The sequence below is a fragment of the Setaria viridis genome, chromosome 9 (assembly GCF_005286985.2).
Source record: "Setaria viridis chromosome 9, Setaria_viridis_v4.0, whole genome shotgun sequence".
Taxonomy (NCBI): domain Eukaryota; kingdom Viridiplantae; phylum Streptophyta; class Magnoliopsida; order Poales; family Poaceae; genus Setaria; species Setaria viridis.
This window is the reverse complement of record NC_048271.2, coordinates 53,976,493-53,994,760: the sequence shown is the minus strand read 5'-3', so window position 1 is coordinate 53,994,760 and position 18,268 is coordinate 53,976,493. Positions and strand designations below refer to the sequence as shown.

Sequence of the window (18,268 nt, the reverse complement as noted above, 5' to 3'; positions counted from 1 at the left end):
AGCTAAACATATGAGAATAAGCATGCATCATAGTAGATCAAAGTAAGGACAAAATTAGATTGATATCACTATCGTGTGTACATAAGCCTTGGTGATCACAAGGCTCGGCTCTAGAACTCCACCATAGCTTCATTGCGCAGGGACGATCATGGCGGCTAGGGTCTAGCCTAAGCTATCTCCTAGGTGACTTCGAGGACTTGCAGCGGCCATCAGCTCCCTCTGGTGTACGCCTTTGGTTTCGTTGAGTTCCGGTAGATTCATCTCCATGCTTGATGAAATATCGGAATATTTATAGTCTGGAGAGTGCGTGGTAGAAATTAAACTTCATGGTAGAAATTGGAAGATGAGAGGAGAAGGAAAGCCCCGGGCTGATCGGTAGGAAGGAAAGCAACGACCGAGCGTAGAATTAACATTGCGCAAAATTGGCTCGAGGCGATAGACCCAATAGTTAATGGAATTCAGATGGACTTCCTCCTTTCTTAAAATAAAATGGGCCCAAACCTGATTTGGTCCTTTTGTGGCCCCAGAACTCTCTCTGTTCGTCCCTAAAAACCAAGGCCCACTTTGGACCAACTTCATTTAGTCCCGTACTAAAATAGGCTCCAACAAAATAGGCCCACTTTACGGTACACTGGAATTCGGACGGCCCGTAATCACTCGGTAACTTTCTCTTTCCCCCTTTCACTTCGAGTGCACTTCACGTCTTCTTCACCTCTCCACTCTGGCCCACCGTTGCCACAGCTCACGGTAGAGGACGAGTTGGTGCTGGTGCATCTCTCCTTGTCTCCTCCCCTCTGCTTCACGCCTTCACCTGCACGAACTCGGTTTCGTCTCTCCCTAGCACGGTACCACCACTTCGCTCCCACTCCCAACCACTTCGCCACTACTGCCTCGCCTGCGCCCCGCGCCCCCTCTCCGGCGGCCTCGGCCGCGCCGGCACCAGCACCGGCGACATGGCCATCCCCGTCGAGGAGGCCATCGCTGCCCTCTCCACCTTCTCCCTCGAGGTACGCACGCCCGCCCCCTCCTCTCGCCCCCATTCCCGCCCCCGCCTCGATTTCGCACCCGATCTGCGCATCCTTGTAATGCGTAGGCGAAATGCGGTGCCCGTGCGTCTCCTCCAGCCGTGGGGTTTGCGAATTGTCTTTGGTAGCTTGCTTGTGTTCAAAGTTTGGAACGCTCGGTGAAGTGGGAGGGGTTTTGGCATTAAAATTATGTTAGCGCAAAGTCCGAATGGAACTATAAGGAGTGCCTGGTGGTCGCTCACGTGAATATGCGGGGATAATTGGACCAATGGCTCGCAGCTTTTGACCGAGATGCTCAGTTTTATTCCCCAGGATGATTTTTGTGAATTGCTACACTTTCTTAGATTTAATCATACTGTAAAGGTGTTGTGAGGCAGTGATGGGGAAAAATAGAAAAGCATGCTTGCACTCTTGAATTATTGCTAATATCCACCCCCTAGTCAATGATTTACTTGTAGTGCACTGTTTAGATGACAAGAAGAAGGCTGTTCTAGAGATTTGTAATGCTTGCCAACTCTTGTGGTTGTGGAGCTCCTCATTGTCAATCCAAGCGACTATTAGGTGTATTCCAGTGGTTCGAATCATGTTATAGAGAAGTTCAATTGATGGTTCTCTGAACTGATTGGGAGCATGCTGGCATTCCCACTTGTAGTTTGTGTTTGATCATACATTTTTCTAACCTCCCGTGATTGGTATCCTGTGGTATGTGCTATGAATTCTTTGTATCCATATGAATGTGTTGCATTTGCTGGATTCAGCTTTCAAATTAATTTGCTATATCTCAAATTTCAGGATGAGCAACCAGATGTGCAGGGATTAGCTGTGCTCCTATCTAGTGAAAGATATGCAACTAATAGTCCTATTGGTATGTGACATAAGCATAATGAGGCCTTTCATACTGCTGGTTTGAAGTACTACATAGTTGTCATGGTGATGTCTGGTAGGCTGATGGAACAAAACATCACGCTATATTTCTTTTCCTTGTTGTGCTAAGCTTAGAGAAATGTTATACTATCTAAGCAAAAACTTTGGTAATTGAATTGATGTTAACTTTTCCCACAATTTCTTATGTCCCTATTGTCAACTGAAATTTGTAACTGTGTGTCCAGAGTACAGCGATGTTGCTGCTTATCGTCTATCACTGGGAGAAGATACAAAAGCAATCAACCAGATGGTATGTAGTTCCTTATTTTCTCCGCGATTGCATTGAACATCCTCTTTGCTTCTCTATCCATAACTGTTTCAATGCTGTTTGGGAACCGACATCTTGAAGAGATGTCGTTGCAAACTTACGCTGCTAATTGTCTAGATAAAGCATGAACTTTTTAATCAAGGAGGCAATATCAGTCATTGACTCAATATAGTCTATGCTCCTGTTGCCTACCCAAGGCACCCTAAGGATGTCCCTTCTTGATAAAACTACTTTGTTTCAGTTTGGATTGTGCCCTTCCCCTTTTAGAGCACATAACACAGACACAATCATGAAATTGCACCCAAGCGCGCAGACACAAATTTTCTTTCTATGATAATCAATTCCTTGTGAATATATGGGCTAATGTGTATTACATACTATCTGCCATCATGATTTTCGAAAATGTTCCATTGTCCTGCTTCTTGTAACCACTATATTCCAGCAGCATGTACATCAATTCAACAGGTTTAATGCCACTTGTATGAACTCTGCTGGCATCTTTTATTCTCTTTTATGATTGAGGATTTGAAGTTTATCTGGGTCTTAGAGCTAGGCTTAATTGCTGTAGAAATGGTTAGCAAGTACCTTACTGCCTTTTGATGAAATATGGAATGCGTGAGTTATTTCCCGTTCCTGTGGGAATATAACTCTCCTGTGAAGGTCTTGCGTTCCAAATGGTCCCTATTTTGTCAGAGAAAAACTTGTGCTGTCTGACCATTTGGAGGAACAAAAATATTTATGTAACAGATTTGTATATTTTGATTTTGCTGGAGTGCAGAGTTTTACTAATTTACTCATTTCATGAATTTAGTTAAGGCATATGCACATTCCTTTATTTTCTTTTTTAATCCGCATCCCCTCTGCTTCATGTAATTGCGCTTCTTCATCTTGCATTAAATGAGACATGTAACATGTTTACTTTTTTTCTTCCACTGTCTTGTGGATGGAAAAATGAATTGCAGAATACGCTGATTCAAGAAGGAAAAGAAATGGCATCTTTGCTGTACACATACCGTAGCTGTGTAAAAGCGCTACCTCAGGTTAGCTTTAGTTAACTTTCTCTTTTCATTTATTGTGTCTGAGTTATTGTTGCATTAGGCCAATACACTGTTAATTATGTAAAGAAACTACTTGCCATGCCCTGTTTTCTACCTTTTCCTTTTTTTTGTTGCTGTGATTCTCTTATCCCAATGCCATTTTTGGTTCATGAAGTATGTGAAGTCATTTTGCATGCATACAACTAGTCTCTTTTCCACTTTCCATGCCAATCAATCAAAATTTGGGTAACCTTCGATCAGTTTATTTTTGTTGATTGAATCACATCCACCGCGAGGTGTTTACTGGTTTCTGATCTGAGTTTTCTACTCTGCTGAAGTGCCATCTTGTTGGTTTTGGAGCTAGATCTCTTCTTTCTAACTAAGTGTGTTTCAGAACATCTGTTACTTCTTTTGTTATCTCTATTGTTGATGCCAAACTGCTATCTGGTATGTGTTATCTAGTTCTTGTGAGATGCCTAAATTCTCCAACATGAGGCATATAACTCCCTATCAGTTTCTATGGCCATGAGAATAATATATTATATAACCTTGAATGCAGCTGCCTGATTCAATGAAGCATAGCCAAGCAGACTTGTATCTGGAAACCTATCAAGTTCTTGACTTGGAAATGAGTCGTTTACGTGAAATTCAGAGATGGCAAGCATCGGCTGCTTCTAAGGTAATAGCTCCAGAGATGGCATTGTGAATTTCTTTAAGATACTTATCTCTTCTATAGGGTATTTTCCTTTGAAAGGCACTTCTCACAGCACTTCTTTCTGAATTTCGCACCATTGTATCATCTGGTGCAGTTGGCAGCTGACATGCAGAGATTCTCTAGGCCAGAGAGACTGGTTAATGGACCCACGATCACTCATTTTTGGTTTGTTATTTCTCCTGGTCACCACTGCTTAGCTTATGTTTTTTTTTGGATATTGTCTCAGATTGTATAGGAACACATAGCTTTGAAGCCAACATATATTCAATACTCCCTCCGCGAATGCAGGTCTATGCTGAAGTTGCTTGACGTCCTACTGCAGCTTGATCATCTCAAGAATGCAAAAGCAAGCATACCTAATGATTTTTCATGGTACAAGAGGTACATGGTCACGCAGTCTTTCAGAGCATCTGTAGCAGAGTGGCAGAAATGAATGTGGAACTGTGTCTGCTCTAAAATTTGCTGACTGCCAGTTGATTACCTTGCTATTCAATTCTTGTGTACCAAGTTTCGTTTCAAAAAATTCGTGTGTACGAAGTTGATTTCCAAAGTTTTCACACCTCGATACTATATTTTCCCATTTGTTGTTTTTTTTTCTTGAAGTTAGTAAGTATAGCTTGTCAGCATTCCCCTTTACTTTGTTCACAAACTACCATAAAAGAATGACATGCTCTTATATCCATGTTTCTGTGGCTGTAGTGTGATCTGATGTTTGTATGCAGTTGTATCGGAAGTATTGCCTCAAGTTGCTATGACACTAATCTTTGGATAAGTCAAATTATTTGATCTCCAAATAACTGGTTACGAGTGGATATTAGGAACCTACGTGACTTCTTGGCACTGTTTTAAGTGGCGTAGAGTAACGCGTGCAACTTTCAATGGACTAAATTTATTATAGATGCTATAAAGTTACGAATTCACTTGCAGCATAATTTTGACATGCTATACTTTCCAGTAAAGGCCTAAAAGGGATATCATATAGTAATTAATGCATTCTCACTTTTACCACTTTGCAACTTAATTATTAGAGCATGATCATGTATCAACATCCTGATATTTTGATGGCAAATCTTATTTTCTTTTGATTTATGGATTCTAGAATATATTCATGTTTAATTCTTAGCCCATGTCCTCATAGATGCAGCAAGCAACTGATTATTTCTAATATTTCATGCAGAACATTTACTCAAGTAAGCTGCCAGTGGCAGGATACTGACACCATGAGAGAAGAGCTAGATGACCTTCAGGTTGTTGGTTTGTCATATCTCTTTATTACAGTTTCTTGTTATATTGGAACTTTTAAATCTTTCCTGGTTATTTGTGCATCCTTTTAATGAACTGATTCCCATCATTGTCAGTGTACTTCTTACAAAGTTAAGTACCCACTGTGTTAAGCTCAACAATACCATGTTTAAGGCAGTAAAAACAGTAGAATTTATAGGAATATGATGTATGGACATGCATTACAGGAACCGTAGTAAGATGTTTTTCTCTTGACAATGTAGGTGATGCTATTGTTTACTGGTCCATCGGATGGGTTAAATCTTTGTGAAGTATCTTTAATAGAATATAATCAATTTTATAAACATACTTATAGGAAAAAACACTTTAAATTTTCAAAGGGACAGAAATGGACTACACAAGTGCCTCTCAGTGAACTGTTTGACATATGCAAGTTTTTATCATGGTATATGATATGTATTATATATATGCATTTTTTTTAACTTGATTTCTCGCTCACATCTGCAGATTTTTCTGAGCACCAGATGGGCCATCTTGTTAAACTTACATGCCGAAATGTTTCGGACGAATACGTATCCCACTTTCTGTGTTTGAGTATCACAATTGTTTGCTTTTTATAAACATTCTACATGAGTTTTTAGATGATTTTGTTGCTTGTAAAAGGAAAAATACGCAATTCCAAAATTGTTATTTTTTTAATATGTTTATGACAAAGATCATGTCTCTGCTAAGTTTTGCTGTTGGAAGTATAAGTTACTTGGTATGGTTGATTGAAGTTAAATATGTTTTTTTTTTCAGAGCATGATAAGAATTTAGCAACACAATTCTGCACTTGAAATTTTTACTGCAAGCTCACTTATTCAAACAGCTTCTTTATATGCCGATAACACAAATCTGCACACCAGTCTCGTAGATTGTGCGCTTGTACTAGCACTTGAGCTGTCTGAGTAGGTGACTGTTAGTCATGTAAAATTTCATATGGCTATAAACTCTGCATGTTTCTTCTATACTAGAACAAATTAATATTCTGAACCATGGTTGCTTCATTTTATTTGTCTTTCTGGTATTGATTTTCTTAACCCATAACAATAGTGTCGAGGATATCCTACAGGTTCTTATAGTATTTTGCGTGGAGTCATTGGAGTTCGATTTTGCTCTCCTTTTCCCTGAGCGTCATACTCTACTTCGTGTCCTCCCAGTTTTGGTTGTTCTAGCAACCTCATCAGAGAAGGAGGGCGAGTCGCTTTATAAGAGGGTGAAGATAAATCGTCTTCTAAACATCTTTAAGGTTTGGTTTCTCCTTGTAGAAATCCACTTAAGTCTACTTATTATTATAATATTTGGAGTTGATGTTTACTTCATTATGTTATTTAGTAAATATTTCACACTTTCACTTTCTATTGCTCTTACCTTCTCTTTTTACAGAATGACCCAGTTATCCCAGCATTTCCAGATCTGCATCTCTCTCCCGCTGCAATTTTGAAGGAGTTATCATCATATTTTCAAAATTTTTCAAGTCAAACTCGTCTCCTTACTCTTCCAGCACCTCATGAAATTCTTCCTCGAGAGCTACAAGAATATCCTTTCTGCTAAGTTTTCTAAGCATGTTTTCACAAATGTGTTCAAACAGATGTTGGTTTTGAACAGAAGAACTATTATATATTTATTTACAAAAAGCATGTTCCAATGACTTTATTCCACATAAAAATCAAATGGGATTTTCTTAGAGCATGAAGTACCATCAGAATGAACTAGATCAGCATATGGCAGGTCATAGCATGCATGAAATTCCTTAACTAAACCACTTATCAGAGGCATTACTTGATTTTGAATCACATGGGAACTATCAGAGCCGAGCATGACGACTTCTCTATACGTTTTGCCTCAGCTATGAATCAGGTAACACTGAACATATGAATTTTCATTCCATTATTTTGTTAGGCCCCGTTTGGTTCTTTAGTCCGGACTAAAGTTCCTGTCACATCGAATGTTTAGATACTAATTAGGAGTATTAAACATAGATTAATTACAAAACCAATTGCACAGATGGAGGCTAATTTGCGAGACGAATCTATTAATCCTAATTAGTCCATGATTTGATAATGTGATGCTACAGTAAACATGTGCTAACGATGGATTAATTAGGCTTAGTAGATTCGTCTCGTGAATTAGCCTCCATCTGTGCAATTGGTTTTGTAATTAGTCTATGTTTAATACTTCTAATTAGTATCTAAACATTCGATGTGACAGGAACTTTAGTCCGGACTAAAGAACCAAACACCCCCTTAGTCTTTTCTATGATAACTTTAAATTGATATACGACAAGCCATAATTGTTGTCCTTATGCATAGTAATCACTGTTAAAACATTGTTCCAAATATTCCTTTCAACTGGGTTCTCTACCTTTTGGGTTGACAAAACATATAAGTGCAGTATACAATGTTCATTGAGTCAGCAAAAGATTTTTTTTTAAAAAAAATCTTTCATTTAGCTTTAAAATAATGAGACTTATATTTATTTGATGCACTGTTGCATGCATTGACATTGATCTGTTCTTTCAGATGATAATGTTAAAGTCATCAGATGGTGTAGATAATGACTGGTCTAGGGATATTAAAGGGAACATGTATGATATCGTCGTGGAAGGCTTCCAGCTTCTTAGTCGTTGGACTGGCAGGATTTGGGAACAGTGTGCTTGGAAATTCTCTCGCCCCTGTAAAGAACCACCTATTTCAGATTCTCAACAAAACTCCACGACATTTTTTGACTATGAAAAGGTCTTCCCCTCTTCACTGCAAGCCGTTCTTACCTTTTATTACAACTTATGCTTTGGCTTTTGAAGCTTTTATTCTTTTTAGTTTCTTGAATTACTATGTTGTCTTTTAATGCAATCTACAGAACTTCCATCTCCTTACATTGCCGATTGCTTAAGCAAAGGATGCTTAAGTGGAAAACCTTTGTAGGAAAACAATTATGTACTATAGCCATTCCCTTTCCTTCTAGTCAATTGCTGCTGTTAAGGACTATGGCACCCCTCCACTGTTCATTTGGGATGCACCAGTGCAGTGCGAACTGGGAATTAGATTCATAGTAATTAGTTTCCTTATTTATTGGGTCTGTTCCCTTTCTAAATAATTCCCTATATTATAGGTGAGTATTAATTGAGGTCCAGGTCAAGCCATCCCTATGAAGGGATAACATTCCGTTAGAATCAAAAAAGAAATCTTTCTCTTTTATTTTCTATCTTTTAATTCTTTAGTTCTTTTATCCGAATATATGCGTCTCTCTTTCTTTGAGAACATGCTTGAGGCCTCAACAATATTTTATGAACCTTGGGAGTTATTTACATGAATGATTTTATCTTTAGTAAACCTCCTAATGTTGTGCCTTCACTTTGATGGGCCCCTCATAGCATCTTAAATGTTCTGTCATTCTGCTGCTTATAGTTTACTCCACTCCAATGCGGGCTTTGCTATTTAAACATGCATTTTCGAGAAGTTATGCTAGAAATTCATTAGTTTTGTGCTATTCTCTTTTGTATTTCTTAACTTATTTTTGGCGCAGTGTTAAATTGTTCCTTATTCCTCGCAACTCAAACAATATGAGTTTTTCACTATTGTGTTCATGACTTCATATTTATTTCTTATTTGCAATGCAGGTAGTACGTTGGAACTATACTGCAGAAGAACGAAGGGCTCTGCTTGAATTAATTGGTTACATAAAGAGTGTCGGATTGATGATGCAACATTGTGATACTCTAGTGTCTGAAGCTTTGTGGGAAACAATACATATGGAGGTCCAAGATTTTGTACAGGATAAACTAGATACTATGCTTCGTACAACATTTAGAAAGAAGAAGGACCTTTCTCGGTAACTTATTCTGGCTTTCGCAACCATCCTTTTTTTACTTGACAGTTGAGATTATTTTTAATATCCAAAAAATAGTAAAATACGATGCCAGATGAGGAACTTAGCCTAGCTCAGTTGGTTGTGGGTGTGGACGTGCGCCCGGACCAGCCAAGTTCAAAGTCCTTGTCGTGGCGAATTTGGGTGCCTATTTTCTTAATATAAAAGTCACTTAGTTCCTCCTAGGTTGGTCTAGTTTTTTTTAAAAATTTTAAGAGGTTCAGATGGTTCTGGTTCTCTGTTTTATTTATTTTGTGATCGATAGTATCTGAACTTGATCATGTGTGACATTGCAATCCTATTTTGAGAACAGATTTGGAAAACCAAAAAGTTTTTCTCATATTCCTTTGTATTGTTTCAGGATTCTCTCTGATATGCGAACCCTTTCAGCAGATTGGATGGCCAAGACTAGCAACGCAGACCCAGAGCAAAACTCGCTACACCAAGAAACTGAGGAGATGAGACAAAACACATTTTACCCTAGACCAGTTGCACCAACAGCTGCACAGGTTTTAATCATGGTTTTCTAGTATGCAATCATCTATCAATTTGTTATGTTCTTATCCCTGCATTGCCTGGCAAATTTCACTTTCTTTCCAATGTTAATACAATCCTAGATTTCAACTTTGTAGGTGCCTAGGTGGCAATGATTTCTCGAAACAGCATTATTGTTTTATTGATTTCATTAGTATAAAATGGAAAAACAAGAGAAGGATGTAAAACATCTAGAATTGACTAATCTTTTTTGAGTTCTGGAAAACTCTCTTAACTGTCAAAGTCGTTCAATGCACATCTTTATTGCACTCACTGGAAAAGTAAATTAATAGGTTTGGTCTATTATTTTACGCTTTTGAATCTGTATGTTTTGGTGCTTCATGTGGCACCAGTATTTTTAGTAGGAATGTGGTGCATGACAACTGTAAAATTTCATTTATTTTTTAAATTTTACAATATATTGTGCTGTAACATTCACTGTTCTTTTCTATTCTACTTAAAGTATCTTTTATTCACTGTACTACTGACTTAACTATTATTGTTGTTACCAATATCAACAGATTCATTGTTTGCAATTTCTTATCTGTGAGCTTGTATCTGGTGGTAATATGAGAAAACCTGGAGGGCTATTTGGGAATAGTGGTTCCGGAATACCTGTGGAAGATCTTAAACAACTAGAGACATTTTTCTACAAGCTCAGTTTTTTCTTGCATATTTTGGATTATACAGGTGCATGCGCTTAGAGTTTTGCTGTTCATTTTATATGTTTCATATTTAGCCTGCCTTCATTTCACTACTCGTTCCATTGGAGTGTGCAATTAACTCCTACCTTTTTTTGGGGTGCATGCAGCGACTATTGGTACTCTAACTGATCTTGGATTTCTTTGGTTCAGAGAATTTTACCTGGAATCTTCCCGTGTTATCCAGGTGGAGCATTTTGTATTCCTTTGTGAAGTATAATGAAATTCTAGATGGGAGGAACAATTAGTGAGAATTTGGATGTAGAATTTATGTCTATGCAGCTTGTTGTAAATTATATTGCAGGCCAATACTAATTTTATGTCTTGGTGACAGTTTCCAATTGAATGCTCACTCCCATGGATGCTGGTGGACCACGTCATTGAATCACAAGATGCTGGTCTTCTTGAAAGCATTTTGATACCATTTGACCTTTACAATGACTCTGCTCAACATGCACTAACTTGTCTCAAGCAGAGATTTCTTTATGATGAAATTGAAGCTGAGGTAGGCAATTACAGTTTACACTTTTCCTATCCATTCCTTCACTGCCATATTTTGGAGATAGACCTCCTATAGATAATCAGCTCACCCCTCTGGTTCCCTCATTAGTTCTTTTGTTTAAATAAAATCCTACACAGCAGGGGCCTCCCTCGCTGTATTTACGTAAAAAAAAGACATGCTCCCCCTCTTGACTGCATTCTTCGTGACTGTAGCTTTGTTGCTGAACATATTCAACCAATTTAAACAATATTAGTCCACTCGGCGATGTAGCATCCAGACCCGTTTCGGTACATGTTTGGCTGGGAGTGGTTGTTTGAAGTCCCATGTAGTTAGTCTAGTTGCATACAAATCACCATCTTGAACCAGTTCTTTTTAAGCAAAGAAAGCTTGGTGTTGGTATGGCTTGGGATTACCAATGGTGATACATCCAAAATTCTGCTGTTTTGGCATTTGCAAACATCTTACCTGTACTACTTATGCGCTGACTTGTAGGTTGATCTCTGTTTCGATCTTCTTGCTCAGAAGCTTAATGAGATAATCTTTACATATTACAAGAGCTGTGCAGCAAGGTATCAACCTTTTCATCTGTTTCATCTATTTGCATACACAGAAAGGAGTTGTACTTCAACATTATATAAAAATGTGACCAAGAATTTTGTATAAAAATTTGATCGAGTCTAAATGTCTCTTGTACTGATCTTTCACTTTCATATGCAGTACTCTTCTTGATAGTTCATTTACTTATGCATGCGATGATGGTGAGAAGTACTTTGTCAAACCTTTGCGATTTGATGCGATTTTCAAGTTAAGAAGAGTAATGGTAAGGGCTCAGCTCATACAATATGGTTCGGGTATTTTGTTTTTGCCATTAAGCCGGCCCTTAGTATTGTTTTTGTCATCCATTTTTATCACCTGTCATTTTTGCCTTTTTGGATTATACCATTTGGTGCCTGTTTGTTTTTTGTCGTTGCTATCAATTGGACTGTTGACGTTTCTTGCAAACATGTAAATGAGAAGCGAGTTGAAAATCCCAAAGGTGATAAAAATAGATGGCAGAAGCAAAATTGGGGGTCCCCTTATAGCAAAAATAAAATTATCCTGACATTTATGTTAATGCCTTCCAGAATTATTTTATCAATAACAATTTTTTCCTGTGTTTTGAAATTGGAATAATAATATGTAGTTTTTCCAAGAGTTCAATATTCTGTAATCTAGTCGGTTGGTATGCTTCTTAATATGAGGTTGTACAGTTACTTCTATAATTAGAGTGCAACAATAACACTTCTGTTTCCAAAATTGTGTTTCAATAACACTTTTTTTTCCGGCAGACTTCACGCGCCTCCCATTTCTTGTCCAAGATGGGGTGATGTTTTTTTTAATCAGACCTTTTAACTTTCTCTTAATATAAAGATACACAGCTCGCCTACATATTCAAGAGAAAAAAAAAACTAGCTCATACCTTACATACCGTAACGATACTAGGACCAAAGGTGCTCTCATTGGATGTCTTAATTTGATTTCTTGTATCATGATTATGCTGTGCATTCCTGAATTTGGACCATTGTATCAAGCTTCAGCCTAAGTTTGGCCTTTTGTTACTCTTAACTTTGCTGCAGCCTCTGAAATCTGAATCAGCAGATAACATTTGGTTCCTTTTTTTTATTTTCCAAGGAAACAAATTTGTTTGATTATAAGCTCAACTTATTTTCTTCCAAGTGCATGCAATTACTCTCCTGTGAAGATTTATAACATTTGGCCTCTACTTTATTGCATCATTACTGAAGGATTTCATTTTACATCCCAGGTTTTGGGGAGGACAATTGACCTAAGAAGCCTAATTACTCAGAGAATGAACAAAATATTCCGGGAAAATATTGATTTTCTACTTGAGCGCTTTGAAAATGGAGATCTGTGTGGTGTTGTGGTAAGAATGTTTTATTCTCATCTATACAGTCTGTAGTCCTACTCTCTTGATTTTTTATGCAATCTACGTGCTGATCTGATAAATTAATTTTTGGAACCCCTCATTTTGTCTTTTCAAATTAGGAACTGCAACAACTATTGGATATTTTGGAGCTTACGCACCAATCAATATCAAGATTTCTTGAATTGGATTCTTACTCCCTTATGCTTAGTGAGATGCAGGAGAATCTTTCTCTGGTTTCTTATTCAAGTCGCATCTCTTCTCAGGTTTGGGGCCCTATAATGTTACTATCCTTATAAAAAATGTTACTTTCATGATTCCAATTTTAAGTCACTATACACACGATAGTGTTTTCATCTCGCCACTTCTGGTGGTCATGATCTATAATGTGCTTGTGTCAGCTAGTAGTTTCTTTGGTTGGCATGGAAATTACCGATCATTGATGGTTTTTCAATTATTGGATTGTGCAACCAGTGAATGATGTGTATTGTTTTTGGCAATTACTAATTAAAAAGCAACAATTTGATAGCAAAATCTTACTCGGAAATCACATTATGAAGGGTTGTGTTGCATTATGAAATGCATGTTTGTGCTTATTCTTGCAAAGTTGGCTGTTTCACCTAATTAAATTTTATTCTAATTTGATAACCTTTCTGGTGTCCAGATATGGAGTGAGATGCAGACAGATTTCTTGCCCAATTTCATCTTATGTAATACCACACAGCGGTTTGTTCGATCCACAAAAGGAACTCATCACTCTTCTCAGAGATCAAGTGCTTCTACTGGGAAGCCCTACTTCTATTGTGGGTCATATGTAAGCATTTTTTATTAAATCGGCAGGTTGCCATAACAGTTGTCAACTTGTGAATTCAAATTCTTGGTAATGCAACAATCAACACAACATATGCTGATTAAGCCTTGTACTCTATTGCTGCTCTTGGGCATCTATTTCTTGGGTTGACGGATATGCTTAACCACACATGGTATAAATTTGAAACTCACGCTTCAAAGTTTAGGAGCTGAATACCATGAATCTCGAAGATATTATATAAGCATCTTGGACTTTACTATTCCATTTTTACCGAAGTTTTCCAATCCATACCTGCCAACAAGCTTTACCTTAATTTGTGCTAATGCATGCTCTCATTTCCGTTGTAGGATTTGACCATGGCATACCAGGGTCTTGCTGGGTTGTACCGTGACTTTTTTGGAGTCCCTCATATGTTCGCTGTTGTTAAACTGCTTGGTTCCAGATCCTTGCCTGCAATCATCCGTGCTTTACTGGATCATATATCAAGTAAAGTGAGTAGTAAGAATCATTTTATTATGTCATGCACCAGAAGAAGACATACCTAGAAATGATCAAATTTATTAAGAAACTAACTATTTTTCTTCCTCTTCAGATTACAGGTATGGTGCCGAAAATAACTGCACTGCAAGAAGCATTGCCAAAATCTATTGGACTTCTTTCATTTGATGGTGGTATAGCAGGTAATGTTTGCTGGTGGCAATTGTGGTTCTAAATCCCATTGTAAATGTCGCCTAATGTACTACACTATCATTTATTGCCTCCGCTTATTGTACAATCAAAACTATCTACTTTTGTTTATTTTACAAGTAAAATATATGTTTACAGAAGTTCTATTTTTGATCATGTGCTAGTCATGAGCATCTCCCCTTCAGAACAAAGCTATCTTGACAGTATATTTTCTTTTGTTGTTGTCAATGTGGTGGGCAGTGTTAGGCTATTAGCTACAGTATGTGTTCTAATTTAAACATTGGGGTACATTTGGTAAATCCATTTTAGAATTTTTACTGGCCGCAATTTCATTAATCGTCATGTTAGTTTTGGTAGGACACTCTCTTAGCTATCATGTACAGGTTGGGCTCGCAAGCATGGTTGTGTAGCCCAATATGTTTAGTTTCCAGTGTATTTAGTACATACACCAGCATGCAATAGTTACAAGCCAACAAAACATCTCTAGTTTAAGTTCTAAGAAGGATGAATTGTGTTCTGCCTTTATTGTAGGTTGCCAGAAAATAATTCATGAAATATTGACATGGGAAGCGAAGTCTGAAGTGAAAACTGAAGTTCTTCATGACCTTAAGGAAATTGGAAGTGCTTTGTATTGGATGAGCATTCTAGACATTGTTTTGGTAAGCATATTGTTCACAGGGGTGTTTTAGCAGATTGTTCAGTTTGTGATCTGGTACTCTGTTTCTTCTGCTGTCGTGAAAACTTTAAGGTACTTTAGTAAAGCGGCTGGAAACAGTACCATTGTAGAGAAGTGGCACAATTTTGCAGTACACCTATTGAGAGCGGGCCATAAGTTTCCTTGATCCATGCACAAAAGGATGTCAAGTACAAAAGTCAGATCCACCAAGGTGGGTAGTTTTAAACGTGACGTGCGTAGGACAGTCCAAATGATGTTTTCATCCCAGTCATGGAGATGCTAACAGTCTCCCCTGTTTCAGCCGCATTTGTTTTTCTCAATATATCCTGTATTTATATTTTATCATTATCTAGTTCAAGTAAGAGGTTCAGGATCCTTTGAATCCTTTACTGAATGTTAGTTTAGTTGGCTACACAAGGAGCAGAAGGTTTCTCTGGAACAAGTTTATGTGGCGCTCCCCTCAGTGCCAGAACTGTTGCACTAATGTTCTCTGTGCATTCTGCACTTTTATGATGCTCTGTGTAAATAGCATAATATATTGCTGACATTGATTTGTGTATTTTGCATATACTTAAAAAGCTTCAGTCTTTCAGTCACAGATTCCCCCTTGACTCAGTCACATTTTTCTGCCTTTCTCATACTGTACTGTTGCAATGCATTCTCTTTATCTTACTGAATATTGACATGCATATGTTTTTTCTCTCTCTCCAATAGAGACAAATCGATACTACACAGTTCATGCAGTCAGCTCCATGGCTGGGACTGGTTCCAGGAAATGACGGACAAGTGAAGCATGCCTACTCTGATAATACTCCATTTACCACACTTTTAAATGCTGCCACCAATGCTGTCACATCAAGCCCTGCATGCCCAAATCCATCTACGTTTCTTGTGATGTCAAAGCAAGCTGAAGCTGCCAGTAAGTCCATACATAACTTACTGGGCTGTGTTTTCTAGTGATTTGCATGCTGACTGAAATTTTCAGAAAAGTCGATCATTATTCGTGGCTGTTGCCTTCCAGGTTGTGAATGTCACGCAAATGACCATCTTAGCTGTAAATGGCATTGGTTATTTTATTTTATTCATAGGAAGAATGGTGCTACCTTTGGTGAAATCAATTATGCTTAGTTAGGCCTTACCAGAATGGATTAAGATCCAAATGGACTGGGTTGCAACCCCACCATGCTGGCCCATACAAGTGACACCTCGAAGTGTTCAAACTTGTGATTTCCATCTCACTGTTATACCCTGTTATCAGTTTCAATAACAAAAATGTTTCGACAGGTCTACTGTACAAATCAAATCTCAACTCTGGTAGTGTGCTGGAGTATGCTCTTGCTTTCACAAGTGCCGCCCTGGATAGACACTACAGCAAATGGAGTGCAACTCCAAAGACAGGTTTTATTGACATAACCACTTCAAAGGACTTCTATCGCATTTTTAGTGGTCTTCAATATGTAAGTAAAAGAAGATTTTATTCTATTATATGTTTTCAGCTACTCACCGCATATCTCATTTAAAAAAACTCTTATTTCACATTTATTATTGTCATAAGAATATGGATTGATTAATGAACACGATGAAAACATCCTATTTTGTTTTCTCTCGCTTTAAGGACACCAATGAACCTTTTGTTCACTTCATGTCTATGGGCTAATTTTATTTTTAAAAATAATACAAATATTTTCTTTACGAAATAATTCTGTTAGTGGTTTTCTTTGACTAATTCAAGTTCTGTATTTCTTCAGAAACTAGAACCATAACCTGTACCATTAACAAATGTTAGCATCCTGAATCTGTGGTTGATTCTGGTTGTTTGTTATTGGGAAGTACGTTACTTGCTAACTGAACACCTAACAGTTAAGGAGCAGGCTACTGGTGGGTGTGTGGGCAAGGGTTTTCAGGAATTTGGATATTGCTATTTGAAGTCTTTGACTTCATCATCAAAAGATTGATTCTTACTCATTCTCCTGTCTTCGTCCATTTAGCGGTTCTTTTTTTGGGCATATTATCATCAAGCAATTGATCCTTACTCTCCAGTATTCTTCCATTTAGCGGTTCTTTTTTGGTGTATAATGTAGCTTCCACGCTACTTATGCTTTTATATGTTCCCATGAGCGTTAAACTTTTAGCGCTTCTTCCTCATGCTTTGAATTGACAGATTTTCCTTTTTTTCCCATCCAGAGCTACCTAGAAGAGAGCATTAACTATCCCTCAAAGAAGCAAGAAATGCTGGGCGATTCTGTAGCATGGGCTGGTTGTACAATCATGTACTTACTGGGACAGCAGCAGCACTTCGAGCTTTTTGATTTCTCCTATCAATTTCTCAATGTGGCAGAAGTAGAAAGCGCAACAATTTCACATTATCAATCATCAGAGAGGACTAAAAGTCCAAATTTGTTGCAAGTGAGATCATTTCTTACTGTATTTATTATGGGAACTTCCATTTTATTGGTTTAAACTTGCTACTTTTCTGTAGTTATTTAATTTTATTTTAACGGTTGTGCTTCATGAGGTCATGACATAGAAATAAGGACATATGTTAAAAAAAAATTCCCAACAAAAACTACTAGATGTAGGGAGGACATGTTGGTGGATTCATCTCCATTCGCAAGGTATTGGAAAGACAAGTCATGCATGGATAGGATAGTAATCATTTGTCTTTTTCATATCTTCCAAATGCTATTGAACTCCCAACTGAAAATTTTGAACGGGTGTGGACCATGCCCTGCTGTATGCCTGGTAGTTGTTTTTTTTAAAAAAATGTTTATATACTTTACCCTTGGTCCACGGGTGTCCAAAAGCCGTATAGTTAACAAAGCATATGCCCCATAGGTAATCGGCGCCTCTCACATGTTACTTTATTTGCCTTTTTTGTGCCTGTCTGAAATAGGAAATTTATTAAATACTTTATTGCACTTTGATTTGGAAATTCATTGCTCTACATATGATGTGTGTGAGAAGGGCTATGAGGGCATCCTTGAAGCAATGAGGAAAGCTAGGAGGCTCAATAACCATGTTTTCTCCATGTTGAGGGCACGCTGCCCCCTTGAGGACAAGGTTGCGTGTGCTATCAAGCCAAGTGGGGCACCTCTTCACCGTATGAAGTTTATGAACACCGTTTCTGCTTTCGAGACATTGCCACAAAGAGCCACCTGACCGGCTTCCCAGGTGGATGTGTTCTTTCTTGTATGTGAGATAGATCATATGTTATGTTGTTGTAAGCTAGTTGTAAAGTATGTAGTTGCAGTCATATGAATGGTGAACCCTGGACTTGAATAAAAGAATGCGCTTGCTTGTTGTATATCTAAATTAG

The 18,268-nt window shown here is 37.9% G+C and overlaps 1 protein-coding gene across 1 annotated transcript; it reads left to right on the top strand.

The window, feature by feature from the left end:
* The first annotated feature begins 786 nt into the window (after positions 1 to 786).
* LOC117839816 (protein PIR) lies at positions 787 to 18,256 on the top strand. Its single transcript, XM_034720242.2, has 30 exons — positions 787 to 1,007; positions 1,818 to 1,890; positions 2,135 to 2,199; positions 3,180 to 3,257; positions 3,814 to 3,933; positions 4,064 to 4,134; positions 4,258 to 4,350; positions 5,147 to 5,216; positions 5,719 to 5,783; positions 6,304 to 6,499; positions 6,637 to 6,788; positions 7,017 to 7,110; positions 7,773 to 7,988; positions 8,870 to 9,081; positions 9,479 to 9,626; positions 10,173 to 10,341; positions 10,463 to 10,539; positions 10,687 to 10,857; positions 11,347 to 11,423; positions 11,572 to 11,674; positions 12,659 to 12,778; positions 12,901 to 13,044; positions 13,443 to 13,592; positions 13,937 to 14,080; positions 14,182 to 14,269; positions 14,808 to 14,935; positions 15,667 to 15,871; positions 16,237 to 16,409; positions 17,137 to 17,358; positions 17,917 to 18,256. Exons 1-30 carry the CDS (start codon positions 954 to 956, stop codon positions 18,109 to 18,111), a joined length of 3,873 nt encoding a protein of 1,290 aa, XP_034576133.1. The 5' UTR covers positions 787 to 953; the 3' UTR covers positions 18,112 to 18,256.
* The last annotated feature ends 12 nt before the right edge of the window (positions 18,257 to 18,268 follow it).

Excerpts from the sequence above, each read along its gene's own strand:
- LOC117839816 (XM_034720242.2), top strand. The coding sequence starts at position 954 with ATGGCCATCCCCGTCGAGGAGGCCATCGCTGCCCTCTCCACCTTCTCC. Across the intron at positions 9,082-9,478 it reads AAGAAGAAGGACCTTTCTCG|GATTCTCTCTGATATGCGAA; the intron begins GTAACTTATTCT and ends GTATTGTTTCAG. Across the intron at positions 10,858-11,346 it reads ATGATGAAATTGAAGCTGAG|GTTGATCTCTGTTTCGATCT; the intron begins GTAGGCAATTAC and ends GCTGACTTGTAG.